At 42.9% G+C, this 25,974-nt stretch overlaps 1 protein-coding gene across 2 annotated transcripts; it reads right to left on the bottom strand.

The window, feature by feature from the left end:
• Window positions 1-68: 68 nt before the first annotated feature.
• Window positions 69-25,974, bottom strand: LOC106601246 (uncharacterized). 2 transcript variants are annotated; one of them, XM_014193300.3, is made up of 6 exons: window positions 25,636-25,974; window positions 24,502-24,545; window positions 21,534-21,599; window positions 21,375-21,441; window positions 2,031-2,343; window positions 69-1,888 (listed from the first exon to the last, which is right to left on the bottom strand). In XM_014193300.3, the coding sequence occupies exons 1-6, from the start codon at window positions 25,702-25,704 to the stop codon at window positions 1,215-1,217; spliced, it is 1,233 nt and encodes a 410-aa protein (XP_014048775.1). In that variant the 5' UTR covers window positions 25,705-25,974; the 3' UTR covers window positions 69-1,214. The 2 variants fall into 2 exon arrangements, with proteins under 2 accessions (XP_014048775.1, XP_045571100.1); XM_045715144.2 differs by having other exon boundaries at window positions 2,031-2,325.

Raw genomic sequence — 25,974 nt, 5'->3', positions numbered from 1 at the left:
ATTTTACACTATATATTTCTAGGCATATGGTATAGAGAAGACATTTGACATGTCATTGTGACCAAAGATACATTTTTCAACACGTGACATTTAATTTAGCTTTTACATGTGACATGCGATAAATACAACCGAGAACATTTGCTTCAATTTGCACATTTCTATCTGCAACAATGGTGTAAACTGATATCTCCTCTTTAGAAATGCACAAAGGCTTAGTGAGAGGGGTGGACTATCAATTGGTAGTACAAGAATGCCTTTTTTTTTTTTTTTACCTGGAAGTAAAAACAATACTTCAACGTAGTCAGCCTTCATCTTGAAATGCTGAACTTCTATCCTTTCAGGAATTCCTTCTTTCCTTTCTATTTTTGTCATAGAAATAAACGAAATGAAGGACAAGGCTGTGCGTGATTGACAGGACATGCAGAACTTACTGTAAATACTGAGGAAGACAGTCGACTTTATACAAAAGCGTTAGAAAAAGGAGTAAATGAAATGAGACCTAAAACACATTTAGGAATGAGTGGTGTAAACTGATATCCCCTCTTTAGAAATGCACAAAGGCTTAGCGAGAGGGGTTGACTATCAAATGGTAATACAAAAATAGAATCAGGTAGGCTCTTTTAATTTGATAAGTAAAATAAAGAACAATATTTAATGCTGCCAGCCTTCATCTTGAAATGCTAAACTTCTATCCCTCCAGGCATTCCTTCTCTCCTTTCTATTTCTTTGTTATAGAAATCAAACTAACAAATCGAATGGAGGACAAGGGAGTGCATGACATACAGGACATGCAGAACTTACTGTTAATACTGAGGAAGACAGACGACTTAATACAAAAGCGTTAGGAAAAAAGAGCAACCGAAATGAGCCTCCTGGAATAAGAGACGTTGGAGTAGTAGTAATGTTATAAATATGACATTCAGGAGTCAACTGCTCTCTCCCTCATCCATCTTTCCTCATCCTCTCTTACTAATCATCTTTCCAGAACCGAACACAATGTGAAAATTACCACCCAATTCTCTAAGGTACAATACCTCACCAAAACCCTAGTAATTGGTATCAATTTACTCTCATAGGCTTTGTAAACATCTTTAATGACAAATTATATTGTGGTTGTTTATCTAAACATGTTCCTAAGTGGTAAATTCAACATATGGGCTGCATTTCATGTATAACCTCATATGTTCTCTAATCCTCTCTCAGAACTCTGTCCTTCAGCCCTTAAAAAACCCTTCAGCTGCCAAGGCCTCTTTGAAAGTTACGGTCAAAGAGTTGATAGTTACATCGGTCACAATCACTTTGCCAGGATTCACTTCTGCGCCACTACTGTCTGGACACTGTGTCACAACCTCTTCACCTTGCTGTTTTGTGTCATTCTCCACCACTTCCTCTGCAACCTCAACATCGGTACAGACCACAGAACCATCAGCCACAGTTTCATCTCCAACATCCACCACTGAAGTGCTATCCCTCTCAATCAGAATATGTGTCCCCATCTCCTCTACCCTGTCAATAAAATAATCTGTCCCCAACCCCTCTACCCTCTCAATAACATTAACTGTGCCTAACCTTTCTACCTTGTCAATCAAGGTATCTGTCCCCAATTCCACTTCTGTGTCACTGTCCACTAACCTATTGCTAATGTTGTCTTTTGGTCCCTGTGCAGAAACACAGCTCTCTGATTGGTCAGTCCTATCCATTTGTTCCTGTCCAGTTTCAGAGGTCCAGCCCTCTGACCTGTACCCTGCCCCTGTCACCCTCAACAAGGCCCCACCCCCCAATGTCTCATCTCCAGAGCCCAGTGCGGAACCACAACTCTCCACTCTGTCAGTCGACTCCTCCACCTCCTGCTCCATCATGGGAGAGCTGCACTCTGACCGGCTATGCCCTTAAGAGAGAAAGAGACAGGACATGAGATCAATATACCACAAATAGGACCAATCCTGACCTTCAAACCGAGATAAAAAAATAGATGATCAAATATTTCATTAAATGTTTGATAGAAAACAAACTGAATAGACTGTTTTCACGTGTGTCTGTTGTTAACTCTGATTCCGGTCTCTCCTCTGCGCCTTGCCATTCATGCTCCATGGGGTCCTGTATGCGGGTCAGTGGTTGAAGGGAATTGTTGTCAGACACAGGTTTGGACACCCTCTGCTTGTTCTTGCGTCTTGCCAGGCGGCGGTAGACGCTCCCTCCCTCCCCCGCCCTGTATGGCAGACTGCCCTGGTCCAGCTCGGAGCCCATGGAGCGGGTAAGGGAGAGGCGCAGACGAGGGGTATCTGGGACTTTGTGTGCACTACGGAGGTCCATGGCATAGATATTCTGTAGGAGAAGAGAAGACTAAAGCCGATGTCACACATAGCAATCTGGACGCAATTTCTGTTGATTGCAACAAAGTGGCATCTGTGATGCTCAGTGTGTCACCCCAAAATTGCCAGCAACTTAGTTGCAACGCAAGAGATAGGATTGATTTCTATGTCACGCAACTGACTGTATGCAATGTCCAATCAGGGCGCAGAAAAAAGTTTACATGAGTGGTCATATCGTTCCGTTCGGAACTCCGACCCAGTACACTAATGGCCAATCTTCAAAAAGGGCTTTAGTCTTTGAGATACTGCTACCCGAGGTATAACAAAGCACAACCATGTTTTTCCATATCTCTAAGGTCTCCCATACAGTGCCGTCGATAAGTACTCAGACCCCTTGACTTCTTCCACATTTTGTTACAGCCTTATTCTAAAATGGATTAAAGAAAAAAAATCCTCAGCAATCTACACACAATACCCAATAATGACAAAGCGAAAAAACAGGTGTTAGCAAATTTTTGCAAATACCATATTTACATTAGTATTCAGACCCTTTTCTATCAGACTTGATATTAAGCTCAGGTGCATCCTGTTTCCATTGATCATCCATGAGATGTTTCTACAACGTCATTGGAGTCCACCTGTGGTAAATTCAATTGATTGGACATGATTTGGAAAGGCACACACCTGTCTATATAAAGGTCCCACAGTTGACAGTGCATGTCAGAGCAAAAACCAAGCCATGAGGTCGAAGGAATTGTCCGTAGAGCTCCGAGACAGGGTTGTGTCGAGTAACAGATCTGGGGAAGGGTACCAAAATTGAATCTCCCCAAGAACACAGTGGCCTCCATCATTCTTAAATGGAAGAAGTTTAAAACCACCAAGACTCTTTCTAGAGCTTGCCGCCCGGCCAAACTGAGCAATCGGGGGAGAAGGTCCTTGGTCAGAGAGGTGACCAAGAACCAGATGGTTACTCTGACAGAGCTCTAGAGTTCCTCTGTGGAGATGGGAGAACCTTTCGGAAGGACAACCATCCTCAGTAAAAGGCACATGACAGCCCACTTGAAGTTTGCCAAAAGGAACCTAAAGACTCTCAGACCATGGGAAACAAGATTCTCTGGTCTGATGAAACCAAGATTGAACTCTTTGGCCTGAATGCCAAGCGTCACGTCTTGAAGCATGGTGCATGGCCACCATGCTACGGTGAAGCATGGTGGCAGAATCATGCTGTGGCAATGTTTTTCAGCGGCAGGGACTGGGAGACTAGTCAGGATCAAGGGAAAGATTAATGGAGCACAGAGATATCCTTGATGAAATCAGAGCGGTCAGGACCTCAGACTTGGGCGAAGGTTCATCTTCCAACAGGACAACGACCTTAAACACACAGCCAAGACAACCCAGGATTGGCTTCATGACAAGTCTCAATGTCTCAGCCAGAGCCCGGACTTGAACCCGATCGAACATCTCTGGAGACCTGAAAATAGCTGTGTAGCGATGCTCCCCATCCAACCTGACAGAGCTTGAGAGGATCTGCAGAGAAGAATGGGAGAAACTCCCCAAAATCTTTTATTCATTTTTTCATTTCACTTTTATTTAACCAGGTAGGCCAGTTGAGAACAAGTTCTCATTTACAACTGCGACCTGGCCAAGATAAAGCAAAGCAGTGCGACACAAACAACACAGAGTCATACATGGAATAAACAAACGTACAGTCAATAACACAATAGAAGTCTATATACAGTGTATGCAAATGAAGTAAGATTAGGGAGGTAAGGCAATAAATAGGCCATAGTGGCGAAATAATTACAATTTAGCAATTAAACACTGGAGTGATAGATGTGCAGAAGATGAATGTGCAAGTAGAGATACTGGGTGCAAAGGAGCAAAAAATAAATAACAATATGGGGATGAGGTAGTTGGGTGGGCTATTTACAGATGGGCTATGTACAGGTGCAATGATCTGCAAGCTGCTCTGACATACGTTTGCAATTGCAACAAATAATCTGCTCAGACCCCAACCAAGGAGCATTAAAAGTCGTGCTATAAATTCTCAGACAACCCAAAGATTCCTTGATGCCCTTCCAGACTGCCTCTGCCTACCCAAGGACGTCAGAGGACAAAAATCAGTTAACCACCTAACCGAGGAACTCAATTTAACCTTGCGCAATACCCTAGATGCAGTTGCACCCCTAAAAACTAAAAACATCTGTCATAAGAAACTAGCTCCCTGGTATACAGAAAATACACGAGCTCTGAAGCAAGCTTCCAGAAAATTGGAACGGAAATGGCGCCACACCAAACTGGAAGTCTTCCGACTAGCTTGGAAAGACAGTACCGTGCAGTATCGAAGAGCCCTTACTGCTGCTCGATCATCCTATTTTTCCAACTTAATTGAGGAAAATAAGAACAATCCGAAATTTCTTTTTGATACTGTCGCAAAGCTAACTAAAAAGCAGCCTTCGCAAATGGAGGATGGCTTTCACTTCAGCAGTAATACATTTATGAACTTCTTTGAGGAAAAGATCATGATCATTAGAAAGCAAATTACAGACTCCTCTTTAAATCTGGGTATTCCTCCAAAGCTCCATTGTCCTGAGTCTGCACAACTCTGCCAGGACCTAGGATCAAGGGAGATACTAAAGTGTTTTAGTACTATATCTCTTGACGCAATGATGAAAATAATCATGGCCTCCAAACCCTCAAGCTGCATACTGGACCCTATTCCAACTAAACTACTGAAAGAGCTGCTTCCTGTGCTTGGCCCTCCTATGTTGAACATAATAAACGGCTCTCTATCCACCGGATGTGTACCAAGCTCACTAAAAGTGGCAGTAATAAAGCCTCTCTTGAAAAAGCCGAATCTTGATCCAGAAATTATAAAAAACTATCGGCCTATATCGAATCTTCCATTCCTCTCCAAAATTTTAGAAAAAGCTGTTGCACAGCAACTGACTGCCTTCCTGAAGACAAACAATGTATACGAAACGCTTCAGTCTGGTTTTAGACCCCATCATAGCACTGAGACTGCACTTGTGAAGGTGGTAAATGACCTTTTAATGACGTCAGACCGAGGCTCTGCATCTGTCCTCGTGCTCCTAGATCTTAGTGCCGCTTTTGATACCATCGATCACCACATTCTTTTGGAGAGATTGGAAACCCAAATTGGTCTACATGGACAAGTTCTGGCCTGGTTTAGATCTTATCTGTCGGAAAGATATCAGTTTGTCTCTGTGAATGGTTTGTCCTCTGACAAATCAATTGTAAATTTCGGTGTTCCTCAAGGTTCCGTTTTAGGACCACTATTGTTTTCACTATATATTTTACCTCTTGGGGATGTCATTCGAAAACATAATGTTAAATTTCACTGCTATGCAGACGACACACAGCTGTACATTTCAATGAAACATGGTGAAGCCCCAAAATTGCCCTCGCTAGAAGCCTGTGTTTCAGACATAAAGAAGTGGATGGCTGCAAACTTTCTACTTTTAAACTCGGACAAAACAGAGATGCTTGTTCTAGGTCCCAAGAAACAAAGAGATCTTCTGTTGAATCTGACAATTAATCTGGATGGTTGTACAGTCGTCTCAAATAAAACTGTGAAGGACCTCGGCGTTACTCTGGACCCTGATCTCTCTTTTGAAGAACATATCAAGACTGTTTCAAGGACAGCTTTTTTCCATCTACGTAACATTGCAAAAATCAGAAATTTTCTGTCCAAAAATGACACAGAAAAATTAATCCATGCTTTTGTTACTTCTAGGCTGGACTACTGCAATGCTCTACTTTCCGGCTACCCGGATAAAGCACTAAATAAACTTCAGTTAGTGCTAAATACGGCTGCTAGAATCCTGACTAGAACCAAAAAATTTGATCATATTACTCCAGTGTTAGCCTCCCTACACTGGCTTCCTGTTAAGGCAAGGGCTGATTTCAAGGTTTTACTGCTAACCTACAAAGCATTACATGGGCTTGCTCCTACCTATCTTTCCGATTTGGTCCTGCCGTACATACCTACACGTACGCTACGGTCACAAGACGCAGGCCTCCTAATTGTCCCTAGAATTTCTAAGCAAACGGCTGGAGGTAGGGCTTTCTCCTATAGAGCTCCATTTTTATGGAATGGTCTGCCTACCAATGTGAGAGACGCAGACTCAGTCTCAACCTTTAAGTCTTTACTGAAGACTTATCTCTTCAGTAGGTCCTATGATTAAGTATAGTCTGGCCCAGGAGTGTGAAGGTGAACGGAAAGGCTGGAGCAACGAACCGCCCTTGCTGTCTCTGCCTTGCCGGTTCCCCTCTTTCCACTGGGATTCTCTGCCTCTAACCCTTTTACAGAGGCTGAGTCACTGGCCTACTGGTGTTCTTCCATGCCGTCCATGGGAGGGGTGCGTCACTTGAGTGGGTTGAGTCACTGACGTGGTCTTCCTGTCTGGGTTGGCGCCCCCCCCCCCCTTGGGTTGTGCCATGGCGGAGATCGTTGTGGGCTATACTCGGCCTTGTCTTAGGACGGTAAGTTGGTGGTTGGAGACATCCCTCTAGTGGTGTGGGGGCTGTGCTTTGGCAAAGTGGGTGGGGTTATATCCTGCCTGTTTGGCCCTGTCCGGGGGTATCATCGGATGGGGCCACAGTGTCTTCTGATCCCTCCTGTCTCAGCCTCCAGTATTTATGCTGCAGTAGTTTATGTGTCGGGGGGCTAGGGTCAGTCTGTTACATCTGGAGTATTTCTCTTGTCTTATCCGGTGTCCTGTGTGTATTTAAATATGCTCTCTCTAATTCTCTCTTTCTCTCTTTCTGTCTTTCTCTCGGAGGACCTGAGCCCTAGGACCATGCCTCAGGACTACCTGGTATGATGACTCCTTGCTGTCCCCAGTCCACCTGGCCGTGCTGCTGCTCCAGTTTCAACTGTTCTGCCTGCGGCTATGGAACCCTGACCTGTTCACCGGACGTGCTTGTTGCACCCTCGACAACTACTATGATTATTATTATTTGACCATGCTGGTCATTTATGAACATTTTAACATTTTAACATTTTGACCATGTTCTGTTTTAATATCCACCCTGCACAGCCAGAAGAGGACTGGCCACCCCTCATAGCCTGGTTCCTCTCTAGGTTTCTTCCTAGGTTTTTGGCCTTTCTAGGGAGTTTTTCCTAGGGAGTTTTTCCTAGCCACCGTGCTTCTTTCACATGCTTTGCTTGCTGTTTGGGGTTTTAGGCTGGGTTTCTGTACAGCACTTTGAGAATATCAGCTGATGTACGAAGGGCTATATAAAAATAAATTTGATTTGATTTGATTGATTTGATCTGATGCTTAAAGATAGTGAGGAGGATATGAGTCTCCAGCTTCAGTGATTTTCGCAATTCATTCCACTCGTTGGCAGCAGAGAACTGGAAGAAAAGGCAGCAAAAAGAGGAGTTGGCTTTGGGGGTGACCAGTGAGATATACCTGTTGGAGCGCATGCTACGGGTGTGTGCTGCTATGGTGACCAATGAGCTGAGATAAGGCGGGGCTTTACCTAGCAAAGACTTATAGATGACCTGGAGCTAGTGGGTTTGGCGACGAATATGAAGCGAGGGCCAGTCAACGAGAGCATACAGGTCGCAGTGGTGGGAAGTATATAGGGCTTTGGTGACAAAACGGATGGCACTGTGATAGACTGCATCCAATTTGCTGAGTAGAGTGTTGGAGGCTATTTTGTAAATGACATCACCGAAGTCAAGGATCGGTAGGATAGTCAGTTTTACGAGGGTATGTTTGGCAGCATGAGTGAAGGATGCTTTGTTGCGAAATAGGAAGCCAATAATATATTTAATTTTGGATTGGAGATGCTTAATATGGGTCTGGAAGGAGAGTTTACAGTCTAACCAGACACCTAGGTATTTGTAATTGTCCACATATTCTAAATCAGAACCATCCAGAGTAGTAATGGTAGATGGATGGGCAGGTGCGGGCAGCAATCGGTTGAAGAGCGTGCATTTAGTTTTACTAGCATTTATGAGCAGTTGGAGGCCGCGGGAGGAGAGTTGTATGGCATTGAAGCTTGTCTGGAGGTTTGTTAACACAGTGTCCAAAGAAGGGCCATAAGTATACAGAATGGTGTCGTCTGCGTAGAGGTGGATCAGAGAATTACCAGCAGCAAGAGCGACATCATTGATGTATACAGAGAAAAGAGTCAACCCGAGAATTAAACCCCGTGGCACCCCCATAGAGACTGCCAGAGGTCCGGACAACAGGCCCTCCGATTTGACACACTGAACTCTGTCTGAGAAGTAGTTGGTGACTTAGAAATACAGGTGTGCCAAGCTTGTAGTGTCATACCCAAGAAGACTCGAGGCTGTAATCTCTGCCAAAGGTGCTTCAACAAAGTACTGAGTAAAGGGTCTGAATACAATTTTTTTATTAGCAAAAATGTCTAAAAATTAATTTTTGCTTTGTCATTATTGGGAAATGTGTGTAGATTGATGAGGGGGGAAAAACGATTTAATCAATTTTAGAATAACATTGTAACCTAACAAAATGTGGAACAAGTCAAGGGGTCTGAATACTTTTTGAAGGCACTGTATGTGAAATGGATGGTTGTGTAAAAATATTTTACTGCAAAAGTAGTTAAATGTATAGATATTGGGACACACCCCCTAAACTCAAACAGTGCAGAATAATGCCTGGTTGGAGGGGTGGTGGGCCACATAAACTCTTTTAATCCAATATTGCAAGCTCTGATATTGCTAAAATTTGGAATATGAGCAGTCAATTGTCTGCCCTACATACAAAAAAAAAAAACATTAGGACATCTTAAAGCATTTACGAAATATCACAGATACAATAGGCGGAAATATCAACTATGAATGAGGAATGAAACCTGACAACTTTCCAAGTCAAATTTGCTCTCATTCAGTACTGTATGGTTATGCCTGACAAAAAGGCATACAGTTACACTTTAATTGATGTTGTGGCTATTGTAAATCGGCTCTAAGGCAAGTGGGCTCAGACACAGAAAACTGTCATGTGCAGAACCTACTCTTGAAATTACGTTAGAGGGGCCCCCTAGATTTGACTCCAAATCCAATTTCAAACAACGATTCAACCACAAAGACCATTGAGGTTTTCCAATGTCTCGCAAAGAAGGGCACCTATTGGTAGATGGGTAAAAATTGTGGGTGGTGTATCAACACACCCAGTCACCAAAGATAGAGTAGTCCTTCCTAACTCAGTTGCCAGAGAGGAAGGAAACCGCTCAGAGATTTGACCATGAGGCCAATGGTGACTGTAAAACAGTTTGAGTTTTACTTAATCTTGAAATCGAGTTCTTACTATGCTATAAGTAGTAAGACAGCACCACTGAATCATGTTCAACTATGAAACCACCGAAGTCCTGTCTTTGCCACGGCAGGCAGTGATTGGCCCCTCCCACGAGGGTATAATGTGCACTGCCCTGCCGGAGAGTGTCACTCTTGTTTTATTCAGCTATTGCTGTTTATCAAACCCACCAATCTTATCATCTGTAAATTCATCTATACTTATTTTCCATCTAAACTGCGCAATTTCAGACGGCCTATAACACTGATCAAACGGCGAAGAACATACAGTACCAGTCAAAAGTTTGGACACACCTACTCATTCAAGGATTTTTCTTTATTTTTACTATTTTCTACATTGTAGAATAATAGTGAAGACATCACAACTATGAAATAACACATATGGAATCATATAGTAAAAAAAAAAGTGTTAACCTCTCTAGGGTCGGCGGGACGAAATCGTCCCACCTACTCAACAGCCAGTTGAATCCCGTGGCGCGTTATTCAAATACCTTAGAAATGCTATTACTTCAATTTCTCAAACATATGACTATTTTACACCATTTTAAAGACAAGACTCTCGTTAATCTAACCACACTGTCCGATTTCAAAAAGGCTTTACAACGAAAGCAAAACATTAGATTATGTCAGCAGAGTACCCAGCCAGAAATAATCAGACACCCATTTTTCAAGCTAGCATATAATGTCACATAAACCCAAACCACAGCTAAATGCAGCACTAACCTTTGATGATCTTCATCAGATGACAACCCTAGGACATTATGTTATACAATACATGCATGTTTTGTTCAATCAAGTTCATATTTATATAAAAAAACAGCTTTTTACATTAGCATGTGACGTTCAGAACTAGCATACCCCCCGCAAACTTCCGGTGAATTTACTAAATTACTCACGATAAACGTTCACAAAAAACATAACAATTATTTTAAGAATTATAGATACAGAACTCCTCTATGCACTCGCTATGTCCAATTTTAAAATAGCTTTTCGGTGAAAGCACATTTTGCAATATTCTAAGTAGATAGCCCGGCATCACAGGGCTAGCTATTTAGACACCCACCAAGTTTAGCCCTCACCAAAGTCAGATTTACTATAAGAAAAATGTTATTACCTTTGCTGTTCTTCGTCAGAATGCACTCCCAGGACTTCTACTTCAATAACAAATGTTGGTTTGGTTCAAAATAATCCATAGTTATGTTCAAATATCCTCTGTTTTGTTCGTGCGTTCAAGACACTATCCGAATGGTAAAGAAGGGTGACGCGCACGACGCATTTCGTGACAACAAAATTCTAAATATTCCATTACCGTACTTCGAAGCATGTCAACCGCTGTTTAAAATCAATTTTTATGCCATTTTTCTCGTAAAAAAGCGATAATATTCCGACCGGGAAAGCGTGTTTAGGTTCAAAGAGAGAGAAAATAAAAACATGGGGTCGACTCGTGCACGCGCCTCCGTCCCATTGTCCTCTGATAGAGCACTTACCAAAAGCGCTAATGTTTTTCAGCCAGTGGCTGGAATTACATCATTCAGCTTTTTCCCCCCTTCTGAGAGCCTATGGGAGCCGTAGGAAGTGTCACGTTACAGCAAAGATCCTCAGTTTTCATTAAAGAGAGCCAAGAAGAACAAGAACTTGTCAGACAGGTCACTTCCTGTAAGGAATCTTCTCAGGTTTTTGCCTGCCATATGAGTTATGTTATACTCATAGACACCATTCAAACAGTTTTAGAAACTTTAGGGTGTTTTCTATCCAAAGCCAATAATTATATGCATATTCTAGTTTCTGGGCAGTAGTAATAACCAGATTAAATCGGGTACGTTTTTTATCCGGCCGTGCAAATACTGCCCCCTACCCCCAACAGGTTAAACAAATTTAAATATATTTTATATTTGAGATTCTTCAAAGTAGCCACCCTTTGCCTTGATGACAGTTTTGCACACTCTTGGCATTCTCTCAACCAGCTCCATGGGGTAGTCACCTGGAATGCATTTCAATTAACAGGTGTGCCTTGTTAAAATTTAATTTATGGAATTTCTTACCAATCAGTTGCGTTGTGACAAGGTAGGGATGGTATACATAAGATAGCCCTATTTGCTAAAAGACCAAGTCCATTTTATGTAAAGAACAGCTCAAATAAGCAAGCATAAATGACAGTCCATCATTACTTTAAGACATGAAGGTCAGTCAATGAGGAAAATTTCAAGAACTTTGAAAATTTCTTCAAGTGCAATTGCAAAAACTATCAAGCGCTATGATGAAACTGGCTCTCATGAGGACCGCCACAGGAAAGGAAGACTCAAAGTTACCCCTGCTGCAGAGGATAAGTTCATTAGAGTTAACTGCACCTCAGATTGCAGCCCAAATAAATGTTTCAAGTAACAGACACATCTCAACATCAACTGTTCAGAAGAGACCGCGTGAATCAGGCCTTCGTCGGTGAATTGCTGCAAAGAAACCACTACTAAAGGACACCAATAAGAAGAAGAGACTTGCTTGGGTCAAGAAACACGGGCAATGGACATTAGACCAGTGGAAATCTGTCCTTCGGCCTGATGAGTACAAATTTGAGATTTTTTGTTCCAACCGCAGGGGCTTTGTGAGACGCAGATTAGGTGAATGGATGATCTCCACATGTGTGGTGCCCACCGTGAAGCATGGAGGAGGTGGTGTGATGGTGCTTTGCTGGTGACACTGTCTGTGATTTATTTAGAATTCAACGCACACTTAACTAGCATGGCAACCACAGCATTCTGCAGCGATACGCCATCCCATCTGGTTTGTGCTTAGTGGGACTATGATTTGTTTTTCAACAGGACAATGACCCAACACACCTCCAGGCTGTGTAAGGGCTATTTGACCAAGAAGGAGAGTGATGGAGAGCTGCATCAGATGACCTGGCCTCCACAATCAACCGACTTCAACCCACTTGAGATGGTTTGGGATGAGTTGGACTGCAGAGTGACGGAAAAGCAGCCAACAAGTGCTCAGCATATGTGGGAACTCCTTCAAGACTGTTGGAAAAGCATTCCAGGTGAAGCTGGTGGAGAGAATGCGAAGAGTGTGCAAAGCTTTCATTAAGGCAAAGGGTGGCTACTTTGAAGAATCAAAAATATATTTTGATTTGTTTAACACTTTTTTGGTTGCTACATGATTCCATATGTGTTATGTCATAGTTTTGATGTCTTCAATATTATTCTACAATGTAGAAAATAGTCAAAATAAAGAAAAACCCTTGAATATGTAGGTATGTCCAAACTTTTGACTGATACTGTATATTTTAAATTTTCTTTAGATTCCTTCAACATCGGTCCGTTTAGTAGCCTGAGTCAGCTAGCTTGCTAGTCACTCTTTGCTAGTGGTCCTTCTAGCTAGCTTGCTAATGCGTCGCACTTGCAGGAGACCAAAGATTCTGAGGTCATTATTAAATAATCGCCTTCCCAATCACACTCAAAGAGTGTTCGTAAGCTTTGAGTGAAGGTACCAGACAGATTCCATCAGGTTTTTCTGTTTTTTAATGATTTTTCTCCTCTGGCTGAGATGTCGTTCCCTGCCGGGATAAAATAGTGCTTCAAGTGCAAGGCACACATGTCGTCACAGAGACTGCGCCCGATGGCTTGGACCAGAGCACGGAGGTGGCTCTTACGGACCCCTTCTTCTGTATCCACTGCTCCGGGGTTCCTCTGCCTTCCTTCCGTCATCGAGTGCAGCTGGTCTCTATCTCTCCACCACCCAGCTCCTCCCGTATAGCTCCCGGGAGCCTACAGACGAGGGGGTGAGGTGCAGCTCTCCAATACTCGACAGAGTCTCAACACCTCTGCCCTTCTCCAACCTGCTGCTTATTTCGAGGATGCAGCACACTGGGAGCTGAGAGACTTCCATGCCAGCCAGTGGGAGGCCTATGGAGATCCTGGCTCAGATGAAAGGGCTCAGGGTGAGGGTGACATAGAGGAAGAGGACAATGAGGAGACGCCGGCTGCCCCTCCAATCTCTGACAAGGACCCTTACAACAAGGAGTTCATGGAGGTCCTGGGCAGGGCTGTGACTAAGCAGGCCTGTCTTGGCCAGATCCACAACCAGCCCCTGAAACCATGCTGGCAGGGGCTTACTTCCCACCGTCAGTCACCCAGTCTCTGGCCAGATAGCCAGCCCCGCCCTAGACCCCTCCCCTGTTCTCAGATGTCAGGAATGAGATGAGGCGATCCTGGGAGAAGCCACAACAGACACGCTCTCCCATCCAGAGCTTCAACTCATGGTCCAGGATCAACACAGAGCCCGAGCTGGGGTATCTGTCCATGCCCCTGCTCGAAGAAACCATAGCCTCACACCTCTCAGCAGCCTCTGCGGCAGTGAAGCTATCATCAGAGTATGACGTATTACCGCTTCCCTGGCGGAGAAGTCTTACCAGGCAGCCGGCCAAGTCAGCAGCCATGTTGAACACCATGGCCATCCTCCAGGCCTACCAGGCCCAGTTCCTCCGGGACATGGAAAGGCAGGCTACTCCAGAGATGTACGTTGAGCTCGGGAAGGCGACAGACTTCACTCTACACATGACGAGGTGTGCTGCCCAGGACGCGGGCAGAATCATAGGATTCTCGGTCATGATACACGGTCACTTGTGGCTCAACCTCACCCAAATGTCAGAAAGGGAGAAGAACGTGCTGCTGAATGCTCCTGTCACAGTATCTGGGCTATTCAGGCCTATCGTGGAGTCCATCACACACAAGTTTGAGCAGAAACAGAAGGGCTCTGCAGCCTTCAAGGCTATCATGCCACTCAGGCCCCGGGCTCCTTTCCCTGCCCCATCCCAACCAGCCTCGACCAAGACAGGGGAGGCTCGCCATTGCTCTGCGAGTGCTTCCCAGGCCCAGGACAGACCCACTCAGATGCCTGAGCTGTCCCACGCGGTTGCGAGAGGCTGGAACCGCAATCCTTTCCGCCCTCAGCAACAGCATGCTGCCCAGGCGTACAGAGTGAATAAACCGCTGAGAGCCTGTGAGCCTTCCTGTGAGGGACTTTGTGTTGTATCCTACAGTCAGAGAATCCTGCTCCACGCCTGGTAGCAACACGAAAGAGAAGACTAGCTACACATTGCCCACTTCCAGCAAAAGCCGCACGGTATATGTGCACACAAGACACACACTTCCACACATCCCTCCAGCGCACACTAAGTGTACACACTCCTGTGTCTCCCACCCATTCTCCTGTCCAATCGTTCTTATGAGCGTCATGGCCTTAGACAAAGATTCCATGAGCACAAGGCAAAACATAAGGCTGGGACAGTTAGGTTTCACCGAGACACACAGTTTAATTCCAGTCATGCAGCAGCCCCTGCCTGTGACTTGGCTAAACAGTCAAAAATACAAATCGTCAAACTGCACAGCAGCCTCTGCCTGTAGCCCAGTTAGCTGTTCCAAATCAAATGACAGCCCTGCCCTCTCTAATAGAAAGAGCAGACCTGTCCAGCAGACTGAGTGTATGGAAACACGCATGCGCAGCTCCCCCTTGGGTACTGAATACAATTTGGAAGGGTTACGTGTTGCAGTTTGCTGGTGTCACGCCCACGACATTTTCAGCTCAAGCGGCCCCTATTCTAGAACAGGAAATAACCTTCCTTGTAGGAAAAGGAGCTATTCGTCCAGTGATGGAAGCAGACAAAAATACGGGTCATTATCAGAGATATTTTCGAGTGCCAAGAAAGACAGTGGCATGAGACTGATCTTAGATTTGAGGGTGTTGAACAAATCATTACATAAACTACCTTTTCGCATGTTAACACAACGCCGTCTATTCAAAGTAGTCAGACAGACAGGATACAGATATTGTGACTGTCTTATAATAGCGAAGTCGAGAGAATTAGTCGAGACACACACCAGGATAGTGATAAATCATATCCACAATCTGTTTTTCCTGATAAACTGTGAAAAGAGTTGTCTCACTCTTCACCAACAGACAAGCTTCTTAGGCTTGGAACTGAACTCTATGCACTCACGTCTAACAGTCACCAGACAGTGGTACATTCTGACTGCAGCATGCGCACTCCACCGGAGCAGTACTTTCAGGGCTCGCCGGGTTAAGGTTTTACAGGGGCTGATGGTTGTGGCATCAGCAGTCTTACCACTTGGCCTATTACAAAGAAGACCTATCCAACAATGGTATATAAGCTAACACATTCATCCGAACAGAGACCGTTATCGAATGATAACCATTACGTGGCAATGTCACCACAGCCTATCCTTCTGGCAAAGCCCAAGGATACTCTCAGCTGGGGTCCAGCTGGGTCCAGTAGTCTTGCAGGTTGTCATAAAGACCGACACCTCCCTGAAGGGATGGGGGGCAGTTTACGACGGACGCATAACGAACTGTCAGTGGGAAGAACACAAATCTTCATATAAATGTTTTGGAGCTGGAAGCGATACGGTTGGCTCTATTACATTTTGCCCCCAGGATAGAGGCAAAATTCATTGTCGGAATGAATCGCGTTCTGATTCACTCCAACAACTCAACCTCGATCGCGTACGTCAATTGCCAGGGCGGAGTCTGCTCACTGGCCATGCACCAAGTGGCATCACGGATACATCTGTGGGCACACACACACCTGCGCTCACTGTCAGCGGCGCACATTCCAGGCCAGTTGAATCTAGGTGCAGACCTATTGTCGAGGGGATAGCCTCAGTCTGCGGAGTGGCGTATCCAGCCACAGGTGATAAGAGGTGATTTGATGCCAGTTTGGACAAGCCTTACCAAGAAAACATTGAATGTTCCTCATTGGCCTAGTTACAGTTTTGGCTTAAATCGGCTTGAAAATCTATAGCAAGACTTGAAAATGGCTGTCTAGCAAAATTCAACAACCAACTTGACAGAGCTTGAAGAATAAACAAATAAATAATGTGCTAATCCAGGTGTGCAAAGCTCTTAAAGACTCACAGCTGTAATCACTGCCAAAAGAGATTCTGTCAATACTTATGTAAATGAGATATTTCGGTACTTTATTTTCAATATATTTGCAACAATTTCTAAAAACATGTTTTCACGTTGTCATTATGGGGTAGTGTGGGTAGATATGTGAGAAAAAAATAATATATTTAATCAATTTTGAATTCAGGTTGTAACACAACAAAATGTTGAATAAAATCAAGGGGTATGAATACTTTCTGAAGGCACTGTATAAAAAGGCAGCAGACTGCTTGGGATGGCAACACCACAAGCCTATGAGTGTCAATGAGGCAACTGGGAGGCTCCAATGAAAGGAAAGAGAATCATCCAACCCTGGACTCCTGGCACCCTCTCCCTAGTTCTACAACTTTCCCTCACTGTACTATAACTTGCACCTCCAGGATTGGGCTCTTAATAACCTGTCTGGGCTAGGGGGCAGTATTTTCATGGCCGGATGAAAAACGTACCCAATTTAAACAGGTTACTACTCTGGCCCAGAAACTAGAATATGCATATTATTAGTAGATTTAGATAGAAAACACTCTGAAGTTTCTAAAACTGTTTGAATGGTGTCTGTGAGTATAACAGAACTCATATGGCAGGCAAAAACCTGAGAAGAATTCAAGCAGGAAGTGGAAAGTCTGAGAATTGTAGTTCTTCTTTTGATTCTCTATCGAAGCTACAGTGTCTGTGGGGTGACGTTGCACTTCCCAAGGCTTCCATTGGCTGTCTAAAGCCTTCAGAAAGTGGTTTGAGCATTCTCCTGTCACTGGGCAGAGTATAGGAGCTCATTCACTGAGTGGTCTGCCTGGCAACAAAGGGATTGGATATGCGCGGTCACACAAGCACGCCGTTCCTTCTTTTTCTTCTTGAATGAATATGCTATTGTCCGGTTGGAATATTATCGCAATTTTACGTAAAAAATACCATAAAGATTGATTTTAAACAGCGTTTGACATGCTTCTAAGTACGGTAATGGAACACTTTTGACTTTTCGTCTCTCGTTCCGCGCTCGCGCGTTATGCCTTTGGATAAGTGATCTGTACACACGAACAAAACGGAGGTATTTGTACATAAATATGGATTATTTCGAACAAAAACAACATTTCTTGTGGAAGTAGCAGTCCTGGGAGTGCATTCTGACGAAGATCAGCAAAGGTAAGAGAATATTTCTAATACTAATTCTGAGTTTAGGTTGCCCCGAACTTGGCAGGTGTCTGAATAGCTCACTGTGATGGCTGAGCTATGTACTCAGAATATTGAAAAATGTGCTTTCTCCGTAAAGCTATTTTAAAATCTGACACAGTGGTTGAAACCAGGGGTAGTCTATCTATAATTCTTAAAATAATAGTTATATATTTTGTCAACGTTTATGATGAGTATTTTTGTAAATTGATGTGCACATTCACCGGACGTTTTGGTGGGAATACATTTTCTGAACATCATGCGCCAATGTAAAATGCTGTTTTTGGATATAAATATGAACTTTATCGAACAAAACATACATGTATTGTGTAACATAATGTCCTAGGAGTGTCATCTGATGAAGATCGTCAAAGGTTAGTGCTTCATTTAGCTGTGTTTTGGGTTTTATTGACACGTCCTTGCTTGGAAAATGGCTGTGTGATTATTTTTGTCTATGTACTCTCCTAACATAATCTAATGTTTTGCTTTCGCTGTAAAGCCTTTTTGAAATCAGACAATGTGGTTAGATTAACGAGAAGATTATCTTTAAAATGGTGTAAAATAGTTGTATGTTTGAGAAAGTTGAATTATGACATTTTGTTGTTTTTGAATTTGCCGCCCTGATATTTCACTGGCTGTGTCCCGCACATAGAAGTCACCTCCTTATCATTTAGAAGTGAGCTTTGATTCATTGCTAGTACAATATATCTCCCTGAATCAAACATGACCTTCCTCTGGCTCACTGCATTTGTGATGCACATTGGGATGTTCCAGTGCACTTATATGGTTCAGGTTGAGCTGGCACATTGCTTCTTCCAGACAATCATGTCCACCATCCTGGCTGTCTGCCCTGGAGTTGCCGTATATGTTGACTTTTTGACATTATGGTGTATGGGGAGGATGCAACCACAGGTCACAAGCGCATAAGGCAGGTGTTCACTACAATAAACTAACACAACACTCATTGACAAGAAATGCCATCAACTTAGTGGGCATGTCATAGGAATTGCACCGATAGGCTCACTCCACCATCAGTCCTCTCCTCAGGCAGTTACTAGAGACAGAGACACCATGGAACTGGACTGCCACATGTCAGGAGGCCATTCAACAGCCAACATGCTGTCTGGAAATTGATGGCGTGCATTGCCCTCATACCTATTTAGCTACCAACCATGGCTGGCCAGCCCATGTGACACCTGAAATGGGCTGCATTGTAAAGAATGAGCTCTCATGCTGGGGTGACATATGCATTGGTCTGGAAAACTGTGCAGTAATTCCAACATACCTATAAAGAAAATATGTCATTTATGGCAAACAAGAGGCACCTCAGGATAGTAAAACTTGCTGTATGTGATTGTTTATGGTGGCTGGGGATTGACTGAGATTGTGGTCTTTGTGCACCATGCTTGATCAGCTCCACTTCCTCTGCAACCCACCAACTGTCCATCAATGACCATGGATCAAATGTATATGTCTGGAGCTGTGCTATGTCCAGTTAGTCAATGGGTCTCATTGGCATGCAAGCTGCATTTGCTGACTGCCTATACTGAACTGTAGAAATGGAAACTGATCCCCCCCACAGCCCCAATACACCGCCAGTCATACAGGAAGGATATTATGCAAGCTGGTCAGGCCCCAGAACTACAACCACCACTGGTTCTTTGTCTCCTCACCCTGTTAGGACACACGCATGTCCTGGTCACCTCAGAGACTTTGAATCAACGTTGCACATTTCGTTTTATTGGGGAAAAGTGGGCTGTAAATATACAGTGCATTTAGAAAGTACTCAGAGCTCTTGACTTTTTCCACATTTTGTTACGTTACAGCGTTATTCAAAAATGTATTAAATCGTTTTTTCCCCCTCATCAATCTACACACAATACCCCATAATGACAAAGCAAAACTGAAATATCACATTTACATAAGTATTCAGACCCTTTACTCAGTACTTTGTTGAAGCAGCTTTGGCAGTGATTACAGCCTCGAGTCTTCTTGGGTATGACACTATAAGCTTGGCACACTTGTATTTGGGGAGTTTCTCCCATTCTTCTCTGCAGATCCTCTCAAGCTCTGTCAGGTTGGATGGGGAGAGTCGCTACACAGCTATTTTCAGGTGTCTCCAGAGATGTTAGATCGGGTTCAACTCTGGGCTCTGGCTGGGCCACTCAAGGACATTCAGAGACTGGTCCCAAAGCCACTCCTGCATTGTCTTGGCGGTGTGCTTAGGGTCGTTGTCCTGTTGGAAGGTGAACCTTCACCCCAGTATGAGGTCCTGAGCGCTCTGGAGCAGGTTTTCATCAAGGATCTCTCTGTACTTTGTTCCGTTCATCTTTCCCTCAATCCTGTCTCCCAGTCCCTGCCGCTGAAAAACATCCCCACAGCATGATGCTGCCACATCCATGCTTCACCTTAGGGATGGTGCCAGGTTTCCTCCAGACGTGATGCATGGCAATCAGGCCAAAGAGTTCAATCTTGGTTTCATTAGACCAGAGAATCTTGTTTCTCATGGTCTGAAAGTCCTTTAGGTGCCTTTTGGCAAACTCCAAGTGGGCTGTTGTGCCTTTTACTGAGGAGTGGCTTCCATCTTGCCACTCTACCATAAAGGCCTGATTGATGGAGTGTTGCAGAGATGGTTGTCCTTCTGGAAGGTTCTCCCATCTCCACAGAGGAACTCTGGAGCTCTGTCAGAGTGACCATCGGCTTCTTGGTCACCTCCCTGACCAAGGCCCTTCTCCCCCGATTGCTCAGTTTGGTCGGGTGGCCAGCTCTAGGAAGAGTCTTGGTGGTTCCAAACTTCATCCATTTAAGAATAATGGAAGCCACTGTGTTCTTGGGGACCTTCAATGCTGCAGAATTTTTTTTGTGTACCCTTCCCCAGAACTGTGCCTTGACACAATCCTGTCTCAGAGCTCTATGGACAATTCCTTTGACCTCATGGCTTGGTTTTTGCTGTGACATGCACTGTCAACTGTGGGACCTTATATAGACAGGTGTGTGCCTTTCCAAATCATATCCAATCAATTCAATTTACCAGAGGTGGACTCCAATCAAGTTGTAGAAACATCTCACGGATGATCAATGGAAACAGGATGCACCTGAGCAAAATGTCTAGTCTCATAGTAAAGGGTCTGAATACTTATGTAAATAAGGTATCTGTTTTATATTTTTAATACATTTGCAAACATTTCTAAAAACCTGTTTTCACTTTGTCATTATGGGGTATGTGTGTAGATTGATTAGGAAATGTTTTTATTTAATCCATTTTACAATAAGGCTGTAAAGTAACAAAATGTTGAAAATGTCAAGGGATCTGAATACTTTCCGAATGCACTGTATATCGATGTTGTTACAATTAGTAAACATTTGGATTATCAAATAATTTATCCAACCATGATGTGATGTATGATAAGATTGGACGTTGCATGCAATTTCAATTGCGTTTGAATTGCTTCATGTATCAGCAAAGTTTCTTGAGATGACACATAAATTGCTTCATGTGATGCAGGCTTAAGATAATAGTATATTAAGTTAAGTTTTGTCATTTGTGTAATTGCTATGTTAATGTGAGGGACATAAAAATTGATTAAGAAAGTGGATGTTCTGGACAAGGAGAAAGGTAAGCGCTGTACCCGCAAGACGAGCCTCCGTGGTCTGAGTCCTTTCCTGCGGTATGCCAGGGCTCGGTCCTTCTCCTCCCTGATAAGACACAGAGAATATGAAATTGCAATGGCTGGAGCAAAAGTAGTATGCAGTATTCATACTAACGGCACTCTCTCAGTACTACTCACTTCTCTTCATAAGCCACCACCAGGCGTGGGTCCAGTATGTGGTCCTCTGGTTCCCAGGTGCTGTACCTGTAAAACAATCACGCTCTATAAGCACTGTTTATGCAGGATCATCATGGCATGATACCCTTGAATAAGGCAAGGAGGTACAATGACAGGAGTTGTTATAGAATCATATGTGAACTTTCAATGAATTTATGTATAGAGACTGCCAGCGGTTATACCTTACCTTTTAAAACCCTGGCAGATTGTAAATTGTCAATAGATATCATTACAAATACACCAAATCAATCACCAGACACATTTAAATGTCAACCTCTATGCGCAAGTGAGTCGTTCTGGAATTTGTTATGTTTTCCCCACTTGTCTTGACTCCTGAGGGGTATACTGCGAAGCGGGATAGAGGAGTTAGCGAGCTAACTTTGGTCAATTCTGAGTTCAACTCTGGATAACTGTTGACACGAAGGTGGCTCACCTTTTAGCCAGGTAAATTTATATGGCATTGAATACTTTAGCTCTAACCTGCTCTGGGGCAGGCTAACTTCACTTTATCCTAAATGAAGTGCTTGAGCTGAGAGTTGAGGACCAATCAAATTAGATTCCCTCCCTCTCGCAAAGAGACATCCCCTTCATTCTCCGAAACCATTTAAGATGACTGATTAAATATTTAATTGTGTTAATAATATTCAAATACCCTACAGTATCTCATTACACATTTAGTAATGTGTAGTGAGAATTTGAAACGTCACACCCAGTACAATTTTATCGATAGGTGTGGGGGGGAAAAAAGGTGCTTGTGCACACAAAGACAGCATTAACAATTGTGTAATAAAAGACACCACTTCTAATAACCTATTTCACACCATAGCCTGCTGAATTTGCAGGATAAGTTCTTTCATTTCAGCAAAAACCTCAAATGTGGCACAGACTTGCTGATGGATTCCTGTTTCAACATTTTATCAATGAAGATTTCGGCGTTCGACTAGCCACGTGCGACATGCAAGCGCAGTTACAAACCTGGCTGGAGTTAGCGGCAGCTGAAGAATCTAAATGCATGGTCGTAACATGGATGAAGCCTGAGCTGGAATGTGAAGCTTAGTGAAGCTAGCTAGCTTTGGAAAATCCTGAGTAGATCTAGCTAGCGTCGTAGTATACCCCTCTATTTCTATTGAAAGTGTTGGTAAACAAGGGTACCCTTCAGTTTTAGATGCGTGCGGAATCGGATTAATGCTGGATCTGGACGGACTCTTCACATTACGAAAATGCACGAAATGGCGTACGGTGGTTGCCAGTTCTCCTGTCAGTGTACTTCCTTGATTAAGGAAATCGGAATTAGGGGTGTTAAATATAAGATGCACTTTAACCAATGATATGAGGTTTTTACTAAGACATCAGAAGCAGAGGGAACATTACAGTGCCTTCAGAAAGTATTCACACCCCTTGACTTATTCCACATTTTGTTGTGTTACAGCCTGAATTCAAAATTGATTAAATATATTTTCTCACCCATCTACACACAATACCCCACAAGGACAAAGCGAAAACATGTTTTTAGACATTTTTGCCAATTTATTGAAAATTAAATATAGAAATATCTAATTTACATAAGTATTCAACCCCCTGAGTCAACACATGTTAGAATCACCTTTGGCAGCGATTTCAGCTGTGATTCTTTCTGGGTAAGTCTCTAAGAGCTTTCCACACCTGGATTGTGCAAAATTTGTCCATTAATGTTTTCAAAATTCTTCAAGTTATGTTAAATTGGTTGTTGATCATTGCTAGACAACCATTTTCAGATTTTGCTATAGATTTAAGTCAAAACTGTAACTTGGCCACTCACCGTCTTCTTGGTAAGCAACTCCAGTGTAGATTTGGCCTTGTGTTTTAGGTTATTGTCTTACTAAAAGGTGAATTCATCTCCCAGTGTCTGGTGGAAAGCAGACTGAACCAAGTTTTCCTCTCGAATTTTGCATGTCCTTAGCTCCATTCCAGGTTTTTTTTTATCCTGAAAAACTCCCCAGTCCTTAACGATTACAAGCATACACATAACATGATGCAGCCACCACTATGCTTGAAAATATGGAGAGTTGTACTCATTGATGTGTTGTATTGGATTTTCCCCAAACATAACACTTTGTATTCCGGACAAAAAGTGAATTGCTTTGCCACATTTTTTGCTGTATTACTTTAGTGCCTTGTTGCAAACAGGATGCATGTTTTGGAATATTTTTATTCTGTACAAGCTTCCTTCTTTTCACTCTGTCAATTAGGTTAGTATTGTGGAGTAACTACAATGTTGTGGATCCATCCTTAGTTTTCTCCTATCACAGCCATTAAAATATTTTAAAGTCACCATTGGCATCATGGTGAAATCCCTGAGCGGTTTCCTTCCTCTCTAACAACTGAGTTAGGAAGGACACCTACATTTCTTTTACCCATCTACCAATAGGTGCCCTTCTTGGCGAGGCATTGGAAAACTTTCCTGGTCTTTGTGGTTTAATCTGTGTTTGACATTCACTGCTCAACTGAGGGACCTTACAGATAATTGTATGTGTACAGTACAAAGATGAGGTAGTAATAAAAAAAATAATGTTCAACACTATTATTGCACACAGAGTGAGTCCAAGCAACTCATTATGTGACTTGTTAAGCAAATGTTTACTTATTTGGGCTTGCCATAACAAAAGGGTTGAATTCTTATTGGCACAATACATTTCTGCTTTTCATTTTTAATTAATTTGTAAACTTTTCTAAAAATATAATTCTACTTTGACATTATGGGGTACTCTACATTTAATCAATTTTAAATTCAGGCTGTAACACAACAAAATATGGAAAAAGTCAATGGGTGTAAATAATTTCTGAAGGCACTATATGTACCCAGGTCAGTGGGAGGATAAAACATCAGTCATACATACATGACTCATACACATTTGTAATGCATTCACTAATTAATAAGAAGAGTACTTACTTTGGTGGCCATCCCTGCCACTTCAATAAGTATTCCACATTACCCTAAGAAGCAAAAGAGAAAGGCACATTGAGCAAGTGAGCAAATGACACAATTAGTACTCTTTGTATCGTAGTTCATAAAAAGATTACTGTCGCTTTAAAGGGTCGGTGTCGAGATCATTGGGGTAATTTTTATTTTTCAAATGGAGATTGTACGAGATGACGTCAATGTAAAGGCCTCGAACTCTACTATTGTGATGACGTGATCGCACATGGATGAGTTTTATGTAAAATAGTTTTCTTGAACGTCAAAAAGCGATGGAAATAGGTAGGACTTTACATGTAAACAACTCGTATTGCGCAACGTGCTGCACAGCGAAGGTCTCCGCTTTGGACCACCCATTGAACAAATATAATTGTACGGCGTGCGTGTATAGAATACTCAATACATAGAATGAAACATTACTGCATTCTAATCTTCAATTTTCAAACCAACTTTACCAAATTAAAGCATAAGTAAATGCATAGTAAGATTCATACCATACAAAACAAAAACATAGGTTCATTGTGATTAGCATACTACAACAACATAATACGACTATATTGAATGGATCATGCGAGGTGTAACATTACGCAGCAGTTTTTTTTCACCCAGATACCCCAATCCATCATCCCGTCCTCTGTTCTCCTGTTGGCGTAACGTACAAATAAACTGCGTAGCTCACACACATTGGCCGCGCGGACAATCCCACCAGTGATACCCCACGATGGAGACCCGATGTTGGTAAACACACCCCTTCTACATTTTACTACTTGAGGTAGTAGTCTATATTCAGAACATACAACATACACAAACCAAGGAAAACGAAAAGATTCCATAATCTCTTTATTCAAAATGATGTAGCATATAGGCAACATTCTGTACAGAAAAAAATCTATTTTCAACTTTTTGCGTGTTAGAAATAGCAGCTTTCACGCAGCAGAACGACAATATTAATATATTGCGTAAACTACGGAAAGTGCGTAGCAATACTTTTGTGTAATGGCTGATATAGACTGTAAGAGTACAGGTAGAACATTGGCTGTTAAAACCATAACACACCAATGATAGGTAGACTACATTTCTATTCGGAAGCACGGCTACATTACTTACCTTTCTGACTCTCTTCTTGGTTATTGATTCAACTGCAAACACTTGTTCGCCTATAGATGACAGTTCCATCGCTCCTAGGCTGCTGGTCGCACGCTCAAAACAGGGAACGCGAAATGTTTCTCGTTCTTTCCAAGACAAATCCCCTACAAATCCCCAAAACTCACTGCAGCGGCTAAAACAAGCTTTTTGCCTAATCTACAACCATTTTCTATTCTCAGAGTCTTTATCACTTACTCACATGCAAGTATTAGATAGTTGAGGGGTATTTTAGGTTATCTTTCTGAGTTTTAAAAATCTGCGACACATCATTGCCTGGCGCGTGCTTCAGTCAAGCGCGCT

Source organism: Salmo salar, chromosome 03 (genome assembly GCF_965601325.2).
Source record: "Salmo salar chromosome 03, fSalSal1, whole genome shotgun sequence".
NCBI classification, from domain to species: domain Eukaryota; kingdom Metazoa; phylum Chordata; class Actinopteri; order Salmoniformes; family Salmonidae; genus Salmo; species Salmo salar.
The sequence above is the reverse complement of the archived record's forward strand: the minus strand, read 5'-3'. Positions and strand labels throughout refer to the sequence as shown.

Excerpts from the sequence above, each read along its gene's own strand:
- LOC106601246 (XM_014193300.3), bottom strand. The coding sequence starts at position 25,704 with ATGGAACTGTCATCTATAGGCGAACAAGTGTTTGCAGTTGAATCAATA. Across the intron at positions 21,442-21,533 it reads GTGGTGGCTTATGAAGAGAA|GGAGGAGAAGGACCGAGCCC; the intron begins GTGAGTAGTACT and ends GTGTCTTATCAG. Across the intron at positions 2,344-21,374 it reads CACGGAGGCTCGTCTTGCGG|TCTTCTCTTCTCCTACAGAA; the intron begins GTACAGCGCTTA and ends CATCGGCTTTAG.